Raw genomic sequence first — 20,281 nt, 5'->3', positions numbered from 1 at the left:
ATTCTTCTTCCTGTTCCTTGGTAAAAACCGTTTTGTAGAAACCTAGACCCTTTTCGTCAGGAGAAATTCTTGTTACTTTTTCTTTGCATCTGCGAATTAACGTTGCTTTCGGGATACCATAAACTTTACTAGCTTTTAAATAGCCCATTTCCCCAGCTTTAACTGTCCGGATAGCATTCTTCAAGGCAACAAGAGACCAGGATTGTTGCTCAGTTTTCCTCACATAATTTCGTACCATTTCTAACTGCAAAAGAAGCATATAATTAAAAAAGTGTCAAAAAAATATAATGGGGCAATGTGAACCACTCCTAGTCCACGTTGCCCCATGCGTAGTACACTTTCAAAATATGGAAATTAACGTACCAGTTCACAACGTATCAAAAGCAAATCTTAATTATTAAAAGCACATTTTACAAGCAACACCACAGTATCAAAAAGTTAAAATAATCATGTCTACTTACCGAGAAATCTTTAGTCAAAAGTAGTAAATTCCTTAGATCAGCAGCGACGAAACACGTGTTTTTAATTATAACACGTCTGAACGTACTCCCCGTGCGTTCACACTCATACTAAAAGTAGATAAGATGTCTACGGATATTTGTAGTAGTTACTAGATGCAGTGTTGCCAATTTTAAACAAAATAACCGATGTGGTTTACATTACCCCCATGGTCCATGATGCCCCATCCTCCCCTAAGTATGGTTTTTTAAGATACTTTAACTAAAAATCTCAAAAGTGCCAAAAAGTGACTTAGGCACTTCTTGTACCAAGCCACAGATATATATTTGATCAAATTTGTTGTATGTTTTGTTTTATTTAATGAATATTTTTTAGTATTATTATTATTCTCAATTAGTAAATCTTCATGATTATTGTTTAACGTTATACCAAGAATATTCATAAGTGTTTCTAACAACTCTATTTCTTCATCATTTGCGCCAGCTAAAATAGCTATATCTAATGGTTCTTTCATATTTTAAGATGAGATATATAACTATACACCGACTGCTATATCAGGTCCGTCTATAACAGAAAGTGAGGTTACACGTTCAATACAAACGGCAAAAAATGGAAAAGCACTTGGCCCCGATAAAGTAAGTGCTGAAATACTAAAGTTTTTGGGAGAAAATGGAATTAAAGCTCTGTGTAATCTCTTTAACAAAATTTATGACACTGGGATATTACCAACTGATTGGTTAAAGTCGACATTTGTCACAATACCTAAGAAACATCGTCCAAAGACATGCGGTGATTATCGGACAATAAATCTGTTGAGTCACGTTTTGAAGATCTTCCTGCGAGTAATACTCAGCAGAATTTACACGCTGTTAGAGGAAAGAATTAGCAATACTATTTACTAGCCATAATAAACATAATACAATTATGTTTATTATGGCAAATAAAAGTCGTCAACTACTTTATTGATTTATTCGAATACGTTTCGCTTTTATTTTTAAAAGCATCATCAGTTCACTACAAATAAAAAAGATTTTAGAATATAAGTAAACAAACCAACAGGGTTCATACTTACAAAAACAATTTGTAGGGTTTTTTTTATAGATGTTATAAATGATGTTTAAAAGATGTTAATAGATGATTTTGTTTCGTTTCTCTCGTTTAGTTTGTAATCTTTAATGTTAAGTTATCGTAGAGCTTTTATAACATCTATAAAAAAAATAAAAAAAAAATAAAAAAAAAATCCCTACAAATTGTTTTTGTAAGTATAAACCCTGTTGGTTTGTTTACTTATATTCTAAAATCTTTTTTATTTGTAGTGAACTGATGATGCTTAAAAAAAAGCGAAACGTATTCGAATAAATCAATAAAGTAGTTGACGACTTTTATTTGCCAATTATTGACCGATAAAACCTCTGCTATTCAACCATTAAATATATTCCAAATATATATATATATATATATATATATATATATATATATATATATATATATATATTAGTGATGTAACGAATGCCAGTTTTTGAACATTCGCGAATGCGAATATTCAGTTTTTTTAATTTCGCAATTTTAATTGTCTCCGGCACTGCCGGCAGTCTCATTTGCGTGAGGTGTGTAGTTAGATAAGTTCAGATAAATTTAGTAATTCAGCAATTTTCACAACAATAAAATTATACAAATCATGTACTGTATTACATTACAGTGTAGTGTACATTATAATATGTATCTTGTTCCAAAAATTGCTGAATTAATAAATTTATCTGAACTTATCTAACTGAAGTCGAACTGTTTATGTTTTTGTTTGTTTAAACTCATATATATATATATATATATATATATATATATATATATATATATATATATACTCTTGGTACCTTATTTAAGTTTTCTTGTGGCATGTCTAAGTTAAATATTCTTTTATGTGGGATTTATTGTAATGAGAATTACAATTAATCGGTTAACATACAATTGAATAATCTTACCAGCCGACAAGAGTAACGCAACTGTTATCATGGACAAAATTTAATTCCAGGAGAAAACTCAAGAATTAGTCACAAACAGACCATACACACAATTACAAAAGAACTCAACCAAATCCTTGGAGAATAAAATATGCATGCCATTATTTAAATTCGAGGAGTATCAGACAGGACTACCAAAAAAGAATGTTAATACTCCACTACAGCAGGACACCTATACAGAGTCTCAAATATACACAATGCAAACGTACCCCTCAGACCAATTTACAGCAACATAGGTTCTCCTTGCAGCAAACTAAGTTCCTTCTAAGTTCCTAAGACATAATACAGCCATTGTATTATAAACATGTATTGTTAGCATGTCTTGCACTGAAACCGTTAAGTATGGTTTTTTAAGATACTTTAACCAAAAATGTCAAAAGTGCCAAAAAGTGACTTAGGCACTTCTTGTACCAAGCCACAGATATATATTTGATCAAATTTGTTGTATGTTTTGTTTTATTTAATGAATATTTTTTAGTATTATTATTATTCTCAATTAGTAAATCTTCATGATTATTGTTTAACGTTATACCAAGAATATTCATGTGTTTCTAACAACTCTATTTCTTCATCATTTGCGCCAGCTAAAATAGCTAGATCTAATGGTTCTTTCATATTTTAAGATGAGATATATAACTATACACCGACTGCTATATCAGGTCCGTCTATAACAGAAAGTGAGGTTACACGTTCAATACAAACGGCAAAAATGGAAAAGCACTTGGCCCCGATAAAGTAAGTGCTGAAATACTAAAGTTTTTGGGAGAAAATGGAATTAAAGCTCTGTGTAATCTCTTTAACAGAATTTATTACACTGGGATATTACCAACTGATTGGTTAAAGTCGACATTTGTCACAATACCTAAGAAACATCGTCCAAAGACATGCGGTGATTATCGGACAATAAGTCTGTTGAGTCACGTTTTGAAGATTTTCCTGCGAGTAATACTCAGCAGAATTTACACGCTGTTAGAGGAAAGAATTAGCAATACTCCATTTGGGTTTAGGAGTGGCTTGGGTACAAGAGAAGCTTTGTTTAGTGTACAGGTGCTAGTACAGAGATGCAGAGATATAAATCAAAATGTGTACATTTGTGCAATCGATTCTGAAAAGGCTTTTGACAAAGTCCGACATAACAAAATGCTAGAAATATTGCAATATCGCTAAAAAATAGAGCAATGGCGAAGAATTTACAGGTATGCAAATTAATAGTTTGGGATGAGTGTACATTGGCCCACAAGAGGACATTACAGGTACTGAACAGAACTTTTAAAGATATTCAAGCCATGATTCTATTTTCAGACTGTTGCTTATTTAATATTTAATAAATTATTTCCATTTAACTGCTGCAGACGAACTAAACGCGTGCCTAACATCACCCAATTTGTTGCGGCATTTACAAATGCTCCAATTGACAAATATCATGCGAGTGTTTTTGGAATAAGATGAAAGTAAAATTGTGTTTTCGAAGCTACTGTTAGATATTGAAAATTGTAGTCGCTATTGACATCTCGACCAGATTTATTTCATTACCCAGCGATTTCTGTTACTTAACAGACTCGAAAACGAAGCTTATTGAACTTTGATACATTATTTAATTTTAAGGCGGTTCGAAGTTCGGCGAGTCAGCTAGTTTCAAATAAAAAACCATTATACTTGCTTACACTACATATTAAGGCTTACTTGCTTGATTAACTAAACTTACAGTGTAATCCCGACTTCAAATTATTCAACGAATTACATTTTCTTTAATTTATTAACGATATTATACTTTAAAAACTCAACATAATAGTGCAACAAATATTTAAAGGAGTTCTTCAATCTTCGTATAGAGTCTTTCAATAGGAATTTCCGCACTTTGAAAGTTGGTAGTGGCCATATTGTTGAATACATCTGTCAAATTGGCTGTCATTTATTAAGTCTGATTTGACAAATCACCATGGATGGATATAGTGTACAACAGCATGTCTGCCGTCCTAACATGAAAAGTCCTATCTGCAAAATTTGGTAAAATGACTTTATTGGCTCACGGCATTCGTAAACATATTATCTATGTATGTACAAAATGAAATTGTCCTATAAGCGTCTTAAGTGCCTTATTATATACCTAAATGGTTTGTCCTAACTGACTAAAAAGCCATGTTTACTAATATAAATTGTCCTATCTCACATATACTAAGAAAAATTGTCCCTTTTGACTTTAAAAATGCAGTTAGGACTATTTAAGCTAGTATTTTATACTGAGCGGCATCATTTAGGACAATTTTTGCCTAGTATGATATAAGCATGTGTGTAACATAACTTCAAATAATTAATTAAAAAGGGGATTTTAAGGAAAGGGGAAACAAAAATTTTTTATTGTCAGACATTGGGAATACTCTCATGCTTTTTGGTATTTTAAGTAAATATATTATTGTGAGAAATGGATGAAGGGTAAGTTTAATAATGTTACCTTAGGTATAAGCAATAACTGATCGTAATTATTGTTTGTAGTAGTAGCAAAAGATATAGACGCACATGCGTCTATATTTTCTGGTTGTAGCAATGCAGCATGTAGTAGCCAGAACAGCGATAGGTGTAAACGTATGGTATTTAGCCAAAAGCGAGAATGATCCAGATTATGCACCTGGGACGTCCAATAAATTCGACAATAATATAAATGGAAATGAGTCGGATTCTAGTTTCGAATCTAACTATTATCATTTATGTTACATATATTAGGATGTAAATTGTGTACTAAGTTTTAAAACTTCTTCTTCTTTTTATATAGACATGACTCTGTCTATTTTTCAATGTACCTCCAGTAAGTTGCCGTTTCATTGTTTTCGTGGTCTTCCTACTGATCTCATCGATTTCGTGGTCTTCCAACTGATTGTCTTCTTATTGGGGAACCGTCTCTTGCCGTATTTACTACTCTATTTGTTGTCATTCGGCTTGTATGATCGTTCCATTCTACTCTTCTATTTCTTACACAGTTCTTACTTTGTCTGATGTACCTCACCTTGCATATACATTGTATCTCTGTACTCTGTATCTTATCTTAGCTCTATCACATAGTGTTTTGCCATCAATGTTTCTAAGTGTTTTCATCTCTTCTGTTTCTAACATCCTCTTTGTCCTCTCTGTGTCATGTCTTGTTTCTGCTGCGTATGCCATTATTGGTCTGATGACTGTTTTGTAAATTTTGTCGTTCATTTCTTTTCCGATATTTTTATTTCTTCATATTGTTTCATTCAGGCAGCATGCGGCACTGTTTGCTCTATTCACTTGAACTTCCTTTTCAGTTTCGAGCTTTCCGTAGCTAGATAATGTGATGCCTAGATATTTAAACTCCATCACTTCTCCTATTATCTTACCTTCCAGCTCCAATTTACATCTTAGTAAATTTGCTGTTGTAAGCATGCATTTTGTCTTTTTTGGGCAAATTAACATTTTTCTGGCGATTATATTAAATTGGTGCAGCTTAAGTTGTAAATCATCTTCACTTTGAGAGATCAGTATTGCGTCGTCTACATAGTAGATTATTTTAAGTTGTTTTTCTACCATTTGGTATCCTTTTTTAGTTATTTCATCCATAATCAGGTTAAATAATAAAGGACTCATAGAATATCCCTGCCTTATCCCATTGCCAGTTACAATAGGGTTGGTTAGTTCTTCTACTTTTATTGTGTTTTTTTGGTAGATATTTTTGATCGTTTTGATTATTCCTGGAGGTATCTCTCTTGCGTACCGTAAGTGGATAACGTCTTTTAGTTTAACCCAGTCAAATGCCTTCTTAAAGTTCACGAAACATAGATATGCCGGTTTGTTGTATTCTAATGATTTCTCTTGCATTTGCCTCATTATAAATATAGCGTCGATGCATAATATTCCCGACCTAAATCCTTGTGGTTCTTCTGGCTGTGTTATAATTTCATTCAGTTTATTTGTTATCACTTTGGTTGTTAATTTTAGTGTTGTGTTTCATAAATTAATTCCCATTCCCTTGATCTCCATTCTTGAGGAATACTATTTTTTGTTCTATTATTTTATAAAACTTAGTATAATAAAATTAAAAGTGTTCAGTTAATTTGAATTTTAGTTTTATTTAGGACAATTTTAGTAAGTAATACAAAAAAACGTACTTCAGATACACTAAGCTAAATTGTCCTAAGTGGCAATTTAATCAAAAATCTACTAATCTGGAAAGAATAAAACAAAATTCTGACTAGCAATTAAATTCTATTCTCTGACATAATATATAAAATAAAACATAAAGACTTCTTTAAATTACCAAGCGTTATACAATGAAATGAAACAAAAACTTGATTTTCTCAAAACCTAAATTTTGCAGATAGGACCTTTCATGTTAGGACGGCAGATGTACAATTGATAGTTTTATAAAAATGGGTATTCCGTTTGACAAAACGCAAGATCTGCCGAAAACATCGCCGCTATCCATGGGAGTGTACTTGGGTATGTACCTCTTCCTTTTACAAACCATAACTTGGCGATTTTTGCATTGTGACTTGGGCCTGCACTTATATAAAATCAAATGACTCAGGAGCTGAAGGTAAACGACTATTGAAAACAACGTGTGTTCGCTGACTCGGCGCTCAACCAGTTGAAAACTGACCCCAATTTTCATCGACAACACATCTTCAGCAATAAGATCCATTTTTGGATGAATGGGTACGTCAACAAACAAGATTGTCGAATTTGGAACTATAACAATTCAGATAAGATCGAAGTACGTTCAATACACCCCGAAAAAGCCACTGTTTGGCATGGATTTTGGGCTGGTGGCCTCATGGGTCGAACGCAGTAGGTAAATGATTACCAATTTTTTTGCCTGAATTGGATGAAGGGGCAATGAAACTGTTTCCTTGTGGAATGTGTCAGTTAAATATTATTTTATGTAGAATTAAACGAGAGTTGATTGTAATGAGGATTATATATACATCTGTTTTGACATTTCGATTTTAAACCCGGAAATTGTTAAAAAAAATTTAAAATATTAAATGAATACAAAAGTTGGTTTAATTATCCATTAATTTTTTAGTTGTTTGAAAACTTTAATGGTTGGTCCTTGTACGGTTTTGGATATACCATGGGCCAGTTTTTTCATTTGAAATACGTGATCCTGTATGGTATGAGCACAAACTGTGCAGCTTTTGAAAATATTGATGTTCCAAATTTGCCAAGATGCATTGGAAGAATACATTTATATTCGGATATGTGGAAGTATTTTGATGTTGGTTTATATAAATTTTTACTAAGGTAAGTACTTTGTTTAGAAATGGAAATAAAATAATTTTAATCTTTTTAATTCCTTTAATGTAAGTTACGCATTTATCAAACATATTTTCCGTTGGATGCTCCCTCAGAATTCTCAATATCTTAATTTAAAATCTTATTTAATCAATCACTTAATGATAAAATGTAATATGTAAATATAGTGTGTACACAGGACATCGTATACAGTTCATGTTAAATCGCTAATTAATTGCATGATCTTCTGGTCTTATGCTATTAAGTCCATATCACTAACCTAAACTCTAACTAACTAACTCTAACTCACTAACCAAACTAAGTTGAGTCTATTTTCTATGTTTGCTATTCATTGCTTTATTTATCCTAACCTGGCCGAAATATTCTAATCTTTTATTAATCTTAATAATTTCAGTTTGCTTATTCGTTTATTTACTCATTTGCATTTAGCAGTGCACGAAATTTTTAACATTATTCGATAGATCCACATTTCGGAAGCTTTCGACTTTTGATCTAATGGTACTATTTACTTTATTATTGAAGCGAAGTTTCTATACTGGTATTATATTACTTTTTTTTCTACTGTAAAATAATTTATCCTGAAATCACTAGCAGGGGAGTGCTCTTACTCCCAGATGTTGAGCTTGATATATATGTAGTACCAACATATGCTAGTCATATACGATCAGTTACTAATCAAATGAAAACTATCAAATTAAAGTCAATTTTATGTAATCAAATGCACTATCCTTAAAGGCTTAAGCATTAAAAAATTAAAGAATTGTGAATAGAAATAGAGGAGACATCTATAAAAGAAACAGAGCAGCATAAGCTCACAGCATGAGAATATTGCCTCCTACTTTTATATAACAATTATTTGTCATAATTTTATAATTGTTCGAAAAATAAACTCCGATTTGAAGATTAAAACGACAAATAACATATAATAACCTATTGACCTTATTCCCAGCATTGTCCCCCAACAGTGGCATAACGCCACAAGAAAATAATTTTAAAAAATAATAAAAAATCATTGCGAAATTCGAAATCCATATTTATACTTCTGGTATCCCAAAAAAGAGTAATATTTTGTATAAGACATGTAGGACACAGTCATATTTTGAGGTATAAAATCTTCAATTCAGAGATTGGACATTATTAATAAATGTGCCCTGTATAATCTCATATGTAAGTCTGTTTATGTTTTGCAGACTTAGAAAACATTGAACACACAAACGTTTATTCTTTTATGTACTAGGTTGTAAAACAAGTATAATCAAAACAAATAAATATTATCTAGAAAATATTCTACTCCAGTTTAATATCAATACATCAGAAATTATAAAAAATTCATCATAGGTGTAGTTTGAGATAAAAACCAAATGATAGAGCATATAGTGAAATCTAAATATCTTACAATAACGATATCGAGCGAGAACAGTATTGATGAAGAAAAAAGAGCCCTATCGCTGAGGAAGTGGGAAAACAATTGGCAAAAGCATAGGGTACTTTAACTACATTGAATGAACTAAGAAAGCAACTACCAAAAACAAAGGGTACTTTAACTACATTAAATGACTACGCATTAAAACATATCATGATGCATGGATATTTGTACCGCAGAAACAAGACAAGTAATAAACACGTCAAGATGACATTTAGATACAATTGAATTGAGAATCTTAATAATAACCAAAAGTAAAATCCTAATACACAGAAGAAATAATGCTATACGGAAGATTCACAAGATAAACAACATTCATTAATGGCTGCAAGAAAGCATATTAAACTAATAATAGAAAATACTGAACCAGTCATATTAATTTAATAGCAGAGGACAGAGTGTTTGAAATAGCGCTGGACATGTGCTTAATTAAAAAAAGAACACAGGTCGTTCCAAAAAGACGGAACGGCAGAAAGAACGTATTGGAAAATAATTAAAACAATAAAAGCATAAAAATGTCTTTTCCCACTCTTTTAGTAATGAAAACACGTAAAGACTAAGTAAATAGAACCTGGAATATACATGTAACCTTTAATCTCTGAGATAAACATATCTCCTGAACCGATATATGTAATTGAAATTTTGTACACTTAATATAACTGTTAATTTACTTATTATTCAATATTTACAACTTATTTACTTTTCAAAAAGAGACTTTTTAATACGTACAGTGATTATTACTATACAAATCTGATTCGAAATATCGTCGAAAAGTAATAGTCAGTATGTAAAATTTTAATTTTTAATGAAAACTAAAATATTATCCATTATTTATGGGGTTCAAAGAAGGAGCCTTCAGTACTAATACGACCACCGCAATCGGACGTACCCTGGGTAATGATTAATTAATTAATTGTCCAATTTTGCAATCACCCGTTTAATATGTTTTTGTCAAATCGGGCCTGAATTACAACAAACCTAGGGTATTTGGTATTAAGCTGATTGCTAAAAACCACATGGTAAATATGGAAGCGCTATCTCTGTCGGCAAAGAAACAAAGAAAACCTCAAAGTGAGAGAGGACAAAACCGGTCGGCTGAGGGAACCTTTTAACGGTGTTGACCATGGATCCACCATCTACATATATAATAAAAAATAATATGGCTCCCGGCATTGAGGATCTGAGCACAAAACTAATTACGGAATTTGGACCAAAACCACTACAATGGCTTCTCCGGAGGATGCACAGCTGTATTCAAACTATGCAGAAACCCAAAGTCTGGAGACAAGCCAAAGTTGTTGCCTTGCTTAAACTTCAATGACCACAAAAGCTATCGACCAATATCTTTACTTTGTCAGCTATTTAAAATACTTCTGCACATGATCCTTAATATAATTTCACCGATAATAGAAGAAAAACTCAAATTAAAAGACCAAAGTGGTTATAGACAGGGAAGATCAGGCACGTCACAAATACTAAATCTTACTCAACACAACGAAGGTGGGTACGAAAGTTATCAGGTATCAGGGGTGGTATTTGTCAATTTTAATGCTGCTTACGACAAAGGACATTTCTCCAAAAACCATATGACATAGATATCCCCTGAGATAATAAACTCATTTATATTATCTGCGTATTCCGTATACAGAACGGAAGATTTTTAGTATCACTCGATGGTAAGAGTAGCAGATGGAGAACGCAGAAGAACGATCTTACTTCGAGTAGCGCAATGGCACCAACACTATGTTACATAACACAAACGATCAACCCATATCAGTAGATACTAGACTTTCATATATGTAGACGATACAATCTATTGTTGCATAACCAAAAACTTTTTTGCAGAAGTGAAGAAAAATCTAAATGATGCCTTAAATACTATAAAAATACTCTACGAATCAATTTTAACTTGGGAAAAACTCAGGCGTGCTCCTTAAATTTCTTTAACACAGACGCTTTCACAAAACTCAACATTCAATAGTGTAATGAAATCCTTGAACTCTGGACTTCCTATACATACCGTGGAAATAGTTTATATCGTACGCTGTCGTTCACAGAACAGTGTTTAAAATTAAAAGGCAAACTGAGGACTAGAAATAATATTCAGTACTGTGATACCAACACACACTAGACACGTAGATTTAGTTATAAGTTAGTCAGCAAAATTACCAGCGGATGTCTGTTACATTAAGACTCACGCCCATACATAGGCTCTACCCTATCATAGCTATCACCCCGTCTAATATTCGGAGGTAAGTAGCTAAATAACGAATGAAACACAGTCTAGATTCGCAAGATCCACTCCACGAATACCAGCCCACTGTACGACGACTCAAATCGAGAAAAAACTGGCTAGATCAACACATCTGCAAGATATACCAGAAAAAAGTGGTCATGCAAAAAAAAATAAGCAGCAACTCGCTATCTGAATCCTCAAGAGGAACTTCCTTCTGGTAGTTATCTTTCTTATTCTACCTGGAGGATTCTTGTTCGCAAACAACACCGATAACCTGTGGGAATGTGGGGTGGTACGATTCATCACATCTTCTTAGTTGTCATAGGCTAGAAAAAGCTTGCACAGAACACGATCTCCTGTACGCAATTGACTTTGCAATTCAAACCGCTCTTTTCTGAGGGGACAAGGTTTAATTATTTGGACTCAACATGTAGAATAGTGTCAGTAAGTAATGATCTTTATAATGGACACGATTGCTATCAACAAGTCCTCGTAGACACTTTGTCTCAGGACCAGCAACCTCATGTAGTCGTGCGTCATGTTATCAATTCCACTGGTAACTTAAACATCTTAACGTCAAAGATCGAATAATGTAATCTAAATTTAAACTAATAACATTTAACGGGTTTTTACCCAAATATTTAGTGGCTAAAAACATGTACACCTGTAACACTGATGATGGAATACAGATTCCAAAAACGTTTTGTGATATAGTCCGATTGGGTATTTTAATTATACTTATACCTTTTATAACGGATTTTAACTAAAAAAAAATTTTTATCAAAAAATCTATACCAAGAGAGAAATCATCCCGAATTCCAAAGATATACGGCCTTCCAAAAATCCACAAGCCCAATGTACCCCTAAGACCCATAGTCAGTGCATACCTATCTACCCCACTCAGAAATTCACAAAACATCTTGCCTTATCCTTACAACCATTAGCCGAGAACGCCTCGTCCTTTGTTAAAAACTCTTTTCATTTCATCGATCTTCTGAAAAACATTTCTGTTTCATCCTATAGGCACCCATTTTGGAGCCATTATCAAGAGAGATCCGGTTCCATTCGAGGTCGGGGTCTCAATCTGCGTACTCCCCTCACTCGTGACGTACCAGTATCTTGTTCTGTAAAATTACAAGAACCGTCACACGGCACTGAGGTTTCAATCTGCCTACTCCTCAGTGTCGAGTGACGACCGATCTTACACTGTGTAGCTTCTTTTACGCTTTGAGTATGCGCGGGAACGGTCTGAATGGGATGGGTTGGAACGGGCGGTCACTGAAGCAGCGGTTGCCATGTTGCTGGCAGTCGTTTAGCGTCATCGCGAGTGTTTAAGCTGTAAGTCCGTTTTTAATTTCGTTGGCTTCACGCCGAAAAAGATTCACGCATAAAACGTCGAAAAAGATTTTTAATCTTTTTTATAATAATCCTAATTGCTATTTCGTTTGATATTGATTCCGCCTATTAGATATTTACGCAGAAAATAAACAGGAATCTTTCCGCTGATGCGGAAAAGAGACCGATTTTGGGAGAATGATATCACTCTTCGATGAATGGTCTACGAGAGCAGTTGATTTAATTGTTAAAGTCATGACGAATTTGTCATTGAAAATCGGTTAGAGTAGCGGTAACACCGAAAATTCAAATAGTGTAAAGTGTAGTAGTCTGAGAAGCAAATTGAGTTCGGAAGAGAAAGATCTTTCTCGGTAGATAGTTTCACAAAAACCGGCAGAATTTTTGTTTAATTCCATGAATTAAACGGAGGAGGTGAATTTAATCTCAACATGCTATTTGGCAGTCTTTGTTTAGTGAGTTGGTTAATCACCGTTTTGTTGAATGCTGTAGTCCATGCGAAGGGATTTGAAAAACAGCGTTTTCAAGGTTTTAAAAAGTCCACATGGTTTTAAGTGAAAATTAAACAGCCGAGTTTTGAGGAATACATATTGTTATCATCAGGATAACCTGAAGCTCATTTCGATGTTTGACCTCCCCAAGATTTGTCCATTTTGTGTCTCCATAGGTCAATCCAGATCATTTGAAGTTTGTGTTGGACAGTGTGTTTGTTTTGTATCCAATTCCAAGGTAATAAACTTTCTTAACAACTTGAAACTAAAAGAAATAATAAATAGTTTTTGTTAAATTTTTCTAAGTAAAATAAACATTTCTTCGTTAATATACGTTAAGATATACCTTCATGACAAATTAAAAAATTCTAAATAAATATAAGTTTTATGGATCAGCTAATTGTCATATGTTAGATTTCTTTTAAATAAAGTTAACCTTGATAATTTATACGTCAAATAACTGTCAAAGTGTAAAATTTAAGTACAAAAAACATAATAAACGAGCCGGTCTTCTAATTAGTATTGTGATTCACTTTTTATTTATAATTAGTATTTTAATTTTGACCTTATAGTTAAACAATCTAAGTGTTTTACGGTTGTAAACTTCTATTTTGTTCCCCCGATGGGGGACACTAGTGGAGGGACATCTTCGTTGACGCAAATGGTAGTAGAAAATAGTGAGCACCATTAGAAAAAAAAATTTATTTAAAAATCCTTTATAAAAGGTATATAATTAAAACACCCAATCGGGCTATAACACAATATGAGCTGTGATATAGTTCGATTGGGTGTTTCAATTATATACCTTTTATAAAGGATTTTTAAATAAATTGTTTGTAATACATGGTATACAGCCAGCTACAGGAACTTAGTTTCCTTGTGGATTTGAAAAAAACTGATAATCAAAGCATGACCATAAAAAATGTCAACAGTGTAGGAGCTGTCATGAAACCGGAAAAGAAAACCTTCAATTTACGCTCAGACAAAAATAATATTAAAAATATTTTTGTTTATATTGAAAAAGTAAATGTTGAAAATTTAGATAGATTACATTCGATGACTGTTAATCACATTATTCAAAAAATTAAAACTTACCAATATTTTAGAAATTAAAAGCATAGGTAGAAATCGCATCACGGTTTTGTTAAAGTATTTACTAGAAGCAAATAATTTAGTAAATCATCAAGCATTAAAATTGTAACCTCGGAAACCTTTTTTGGATGGTGCTAGAAAGGTCACCAATGGAGACACTGCGGACGGCAGCCAGATGGTTGGTGGAGAGCGAGTCGTGGGTTCGAAACTAGCTTTTGGAACCGAGAATGGGTCCAACGGATGAAATACGTAAAGATAGGATAAGAGATATTGGAAAAGATACAGAAATAAACAAAAAGATAGATGGGTAAAATTACCAAATATAAGATAAGATAGGGAACAGGGCGCTACTTAATTTTTTGGGGTTTAAGGAGAAAATTAAGAAACCTTAGAAAAGAAAAGAAATAAAGAAAGATATTTTGGTTCTGAGACCAAATATAAGAAAGGATCTCAACAGTTAACTATTCAATAAATTTGGTCAACACTCTACATAAACAAATAATAAACATATTAGGTGGACTCCGTCCATCTACTTACCTACGAAACTCAATCGGCCTGATCTTTCTACTGGTCAAAGGTATAGTAATATTTAAAGGTAAAAAGCAAATATTCAGAGTTATGGTTATATCAGGAAACTTTGTTAGGAGTCAACAAATAAAATACATACATAAAATAAAAACAATATATTCAACAACACAATGATGTCGGTAGCTAAATGTACATACAAGTGATAAAAATACACCATCAACTATGAAATGGTGGTATACACATAAAAATAAGCAGTAATATGAATAATAAGTACCTTTACAAATACAACAATATAATAATGCACAGGTCCAATTATCAGCGAAGAGAGCCTGATAGTGAGTAAGAAAAAATTCAACCAAGGTTGATTAAAGGTCTCTCTTTGCTGTTTAATGGTATATCTATATAATGGAGACACACAAAAAAAATATGAATATTATTCGCCCAGATAAGTGGAGATACTAAGATTATGGTAACTTACAATAATTCCTGACTACTGACTGCTGCACTATTTCACTGAAGTTAATTTAATTTACTATAATACTTTACTTGTATCAAGCACTGAAGTTAAAGGTACTCTATACCAATATTTAATCTAATATGATATTAGATCAAAATAACTCAAGTGTATACACACTTATAAAGAAAATGCACAGAGAAAGTGACACAGAGACGATAATGTGAGCAAAGCGTCTTTACTCGGCGAATGCCCACCGGGAAGTAAATTGGTTCCTCTAAAATTTTACCAAATTACCCAAAAAAAAGGTGAGGGTATCTCCCCCCCAAAAATGATAGGCCAGCCTAGATGGATTTCTAAGAAGGTAAAAAGATTCTAACGATCACCGAAACTAACGGTACCCTTCTAGCTAGGAACGTGATGAAATATAAAATCCCCGGAATTACGTTCTCTTCAGAAAAATAACGACAACGTGCCTTCGGCGATATCTAACAAATTTATCATAAAGGAACCCGGCCTTAGAGCCGGAAGGAATTAACCGAGGATTACCTAAACCGTCGTTTTTAAATAAGTAGGTAGAATGTTCCCCGTAATATTTCGGTAATTTTCAATAAAATTTCCTAATGGTCAACCGACTAACCGCGCATATATTATTTGCAAATACGGCCATCAGCGTCTCAGCAACGGGGTAAAAGGATTAGAAATAATTTAATATATTAACTATAAAAAAATGTTACACGGCCCCCTCCCAAGAGAGGAAACTGGTGAAGAAGAAGAAAGAAAACGGTTTCCGATCAAAACCTAAGGATACATTTTTTTATATACCCTTCAAACGATTCGAAGAACGTGCGTCGAAAAGAAATACAAGATATAAAAGACGTTAACATCATTAAGAAATGATGTAACCCAACGTCAAGATAATAGAATTATTTAAGGTAGACCTCGATACAAAAGAAATGCCTAATGAGGAGATAGCATCGAGATCGGTGCTCATAAGTAATTCATTAAGATAAATTACAGAACGAGATATTTTTAGGAAATCTCCAATTAAAAACACGGTATCGAAATGGCTTAAATAACAACACTGGATAAAATCTTTATCACAATGAAAAGCATATGCCAAAGTAGAAGTCAAAAAAAAATTAAATAAAACTTAGCTGGTATTAATAAGAGTAGAAGAAGAAGAAAAGAAATTAAGTACCTGGTTGTCAGTTGATAGCTTCGCGTATCACACGCCTAAATTTAATTTAGGGTCACAATCGGGTTGAAGTTGACATAACGAAAACTTCTAAGTCATATCAGGGAAAGGGGTCTGTAGACAACATCAGTACTAAAAGAAAGAAAGAGTAAGAAAAATTAAGAGGAATATGTCTGTCTTCCTTAAAAGCTCAACAGGTCCCTAGCGGACGAATCCCAGATCATCATCCTAGCCGTTCCTCTCGTGACAACTAGTAAGGTCAAAACAGATTCCGAAATATAGAAAAAGAAGAAGAAAGGTTTACGTTGAGAATTTCATTCTCATGATTCACACATGGTAGCTTGATTTATCACTGGCTGTAGGACAGAGCAAAAATAATTTATCGCCATTCGGGGTTTATAAATCCATAAAGAACTGAGTATCAGTTTTTTATACAAAAAAAAACTTATACTAGATAATATAGGAGTTACTATAACTACTATATAGATAATAAAAGTATAATAACGTAATTAAAGTTATTACAACTTTAACGGTGCAGTAAGCAAATGATTTTTCGCTAACTGACCAAGTAATGAGCTTTCGCGCAGATAATTTTAAGTGGTTTTCCACCTAAATAAGATAGATAAGAAGATAAGATAGCGAGCAAAGATAACTTAAACTTTACTCAAAGGTAATTTAAGTGACTTCTCACTTATCGACGTGATAAGTGAGAAGAAGACGAGAGAAGATAGAAGAGAAAAATATTCATATATGAATATATAGCTAAGACTGTAGATAATATTATACGGTGCAGAACAGAACAATCTAATCCTGATCGGATTCATCATCACTTGAAGAATTATCAGGATCATCGAGATATGGTTTCAAATCTTTAATATGCCAGTTCCCAGCATTTGAACCATCGGGATTTCTCAGTGTATATATAAGGGGAGACAGCTTTTTAACCACCTTAAATAAGATATATAACATTCCATTTAAATATGGAATATTGGGAGATATTTGAATCGGGAGTAGAAACATGTATTTTCTGTGGAGCAGCAGGAGAGACATACTCGACAGAAGAAGAACTAGAAGCTAAAGGAATGACTTTATCATTCATCTCTTGCTCCAATAACAAACAGGTAGCTTTAGATTCATTTTGAAAAGAAATAGATTCCTCAGAATAAGGCTCGGGAATAGGGAGACGATCTATTCTACCTAACAAATGAATAAGTCGTGATTTGACTTGGCGAAAACAAGAATCTGTTGAAGAACCTTCAAACTCTTCAACTAACTTTGAAATATTATCAATAGAATTTTTAATGGCAGTCTTTTCGTTATCATAATCTAAGGTATCTAAAGATAATTGATTGCTGTTATCCCTAACTAACAATCTCTTGAGGATTTTCCTCCTTTCTTTTATTTCTCTACTCGTAACAGATCCTCTGATTTTTAACTCGTAATTAATTTCCTCTGAAGTAAGAAAATTGACTTCAAAATTATTCATTTTTTAATTTGAGTCTACAGGTAATAAAAAAATATAAAAATAGTACAAATATATCTACCAAAGAAAGATCAGGTTTAATTCCAAAATTTAAACATAATTATGGAGAACTTTTGTAGTGTGTTTACCAGACAAAATGCAAGAAGAAAACAAAGAATACTGGGATAGAGATAAAGCAAATAGAAGAAGAAATAAATAGAAATAGAACACGAAAGCAAATATTCAGAGTTATGGTTATATCAGGAAACTTTGTTATACAGCGTTCCTCGTTAAGAAAATAACATTGCGGAGACAGGGCCATGTATTTCTTATGGACGATAGAAGCGCAGCGATGCCACGATGAACGCAAGCACGATTCAGGGTTGTATAATTTGTATTTTCGTTTTCACAGACATGAATTAAATTAACATTTTTTAACGTAATTGACCAAAAGTGCCCATTCGAAACAAGAGATGAAAAGTAGGGAAAATGATTTTAATTAAATAAATAGTATTTACAAAAGATAATTTTATTTTATCTTATTTTAATTATAGTTACGACAGTTTATTTGTTTTTCGGTAAGAATATGAATCATATACCATGAATCATAGAAATCAGTAGAAAATATTGCTTAGTTAAATGATGCACTTTGCCGGCTATTAAAGATTTAAAAGCAAATAAACGGACCGCTTGGAATGCATATATCTAATTACTAATTGCAACTTAAAATAATACGGTGTGCGTATGTCAGCGATTTTATGTCGTTCTCTGAGACTACATAATGATAATAAGGCTTTGTGGTTCTTCAGTTGTTATCCTGACTTTACAGTTAAATGTTAATTGAAAATGGAAATTCGAAAAATATATCGACAATCTAGTAAACCGCATTCCTGAGAGTTTTGGCAACACTGATTTCCATAAGCCTAATGTTATTTTCTTAACGTGAAACACTCTATAGGAGTCAACAAATAAAATACATACATAAAACAAAAACAATATATTCAACAACACAATGAAGTCGGTAGCTAAATGTACATACAAGTGATAAAAATACACCATCAACTATGAAATGGTGGTATACACATAAAAATAAGCAGTAATATGAATAATAAGTACCTTTACAAATACAACAATATAATAATGCACAGGTTCAATTATCAGCGAAGAGAGCCTGGTAGTGAGTAAGAAAAAATTCAACCAAGGTTGATTAAAGGTCTCTCTTTGCTGTTTAATGGCATATCTCGAGACACTGGGTTAAAAATGCATAACAATTTACAAGAATACAAAAAGGTTACCGAAATAAAAATTTAACCAAACCGCACTTGGTTAAGTTGATTGTCTATCTCGCACTGTTATTTAATGATTGAGAACTAAATGTTCGTAATTATGTTTATTGAAATTTCTTAGTAGCTGATGGAAAGTTCTAAAGAAAATATTGAATGTAAAAAATCAGTAGTTACTCTCAACTACAGGTGAAGACATGGGTGAACTTCGATTCGCCCAAATGATTGAGAAAAAATATGATACCATATTATTCGCCCAGATAAGTGGAGATACTAAGATTATGGTAACTTACAGTAATTCCTGATGACTGCTGCACTATTTCGCTGAAGCTAATTTAATTTACTATAATACTTTACTTGTATCAAGCACTGAAGTTAATTAAAATTAAAGGTACTCTATACCAATATTTAATCTAATATGATATTAGATCAAAAAAACTCAAATATACAAGTGTATACACACTTATAAAGAAAATGCACAGAGAAAGTGACACAGAGACGATAATGTGAGCAAAGCGTCTTTACTCGACGAATGCCCACCGGGAAGTAAATTGGTTCCTCTAAAATTTTACCAAACTACCCAAAAAAAAGGTGAGGGTATCTCCACCCCCCCCCCCCCAGAATGATAGGCCAGCCTAGATGGATTTCTAAGAAGGTAAAAAGATTCTAACGATCACCGAAACTAACGGTACACTTCTAGCTAGGAACGTGATGAAATATAACATCCCCGGAATTACGTTCTCTTCAGAAAAATTACGACAACGTGCCTTCGGCGATATCTAACAAATTTATCATAAAGAAACCCGGCCTTAGAGCCGGAAGGAATTAACCGAGGATTACCTAAACCGTCGTTTTTAAATAAGTAGGTAGATTGTTCCCCGTAATATTTCGGTAATTTTCAATAAAATTTCCTAATGGTAAACCGACTAACCGCGCATATATTATTTGCAAATACGGCCATTGGCGTCTCAGCAACGGGGTAAAAGGATTAGAAATAATTTAATATATTAACT

At 32.9% G+C, this 20,281-nt stretch overlaps 1 protein-coding gene across 8 annotated transcripts in view; it reads left to right on the top strand.

Annotated features, from left to right (window-relative positions):
* Positions 1-20,281, top strand: part of rasp (protein-cysteine N-palmitoyltransferase Rasp) — a 372,840-nt gene that overhangs the window by 251,488 nt on the left and 101,071 nt on the right. For all 8 annotated transcript variants that reach the window (XM_072532070.1, XM_072532071.1, XM_072532065.1 and 5 more), the window contains one exon: positions 7,519-7,736. In XM_072532070.1, the coding sequence (XP_072388171.1) occupies positions 7,519-7,736 (218 nt within the window). The remainder of the gene's footprint in view (positions 1-7,518; positions 7,737-20,281) is intronic.

This window comes from Diabrotica undecimpunctata, chromosome 5 (assembly GCF_040954645.1).
Source record: "Diabrotica undecimpunctata isolate CICGRU chromosome 5, icDiaUnde3, whole genome shotgun sequence".
Classification (NCBI taxonomy): domain Eukaryota; kingdom Metazoa; phylum Arthropoda; class Insecta; order Coleoptera; family Chrysomelidae; genus Diabrotica; species Diabrotica undecimpunctata.
This window is presented reverse-complemented; position numbering and strand designations above follow the sequence as displayed.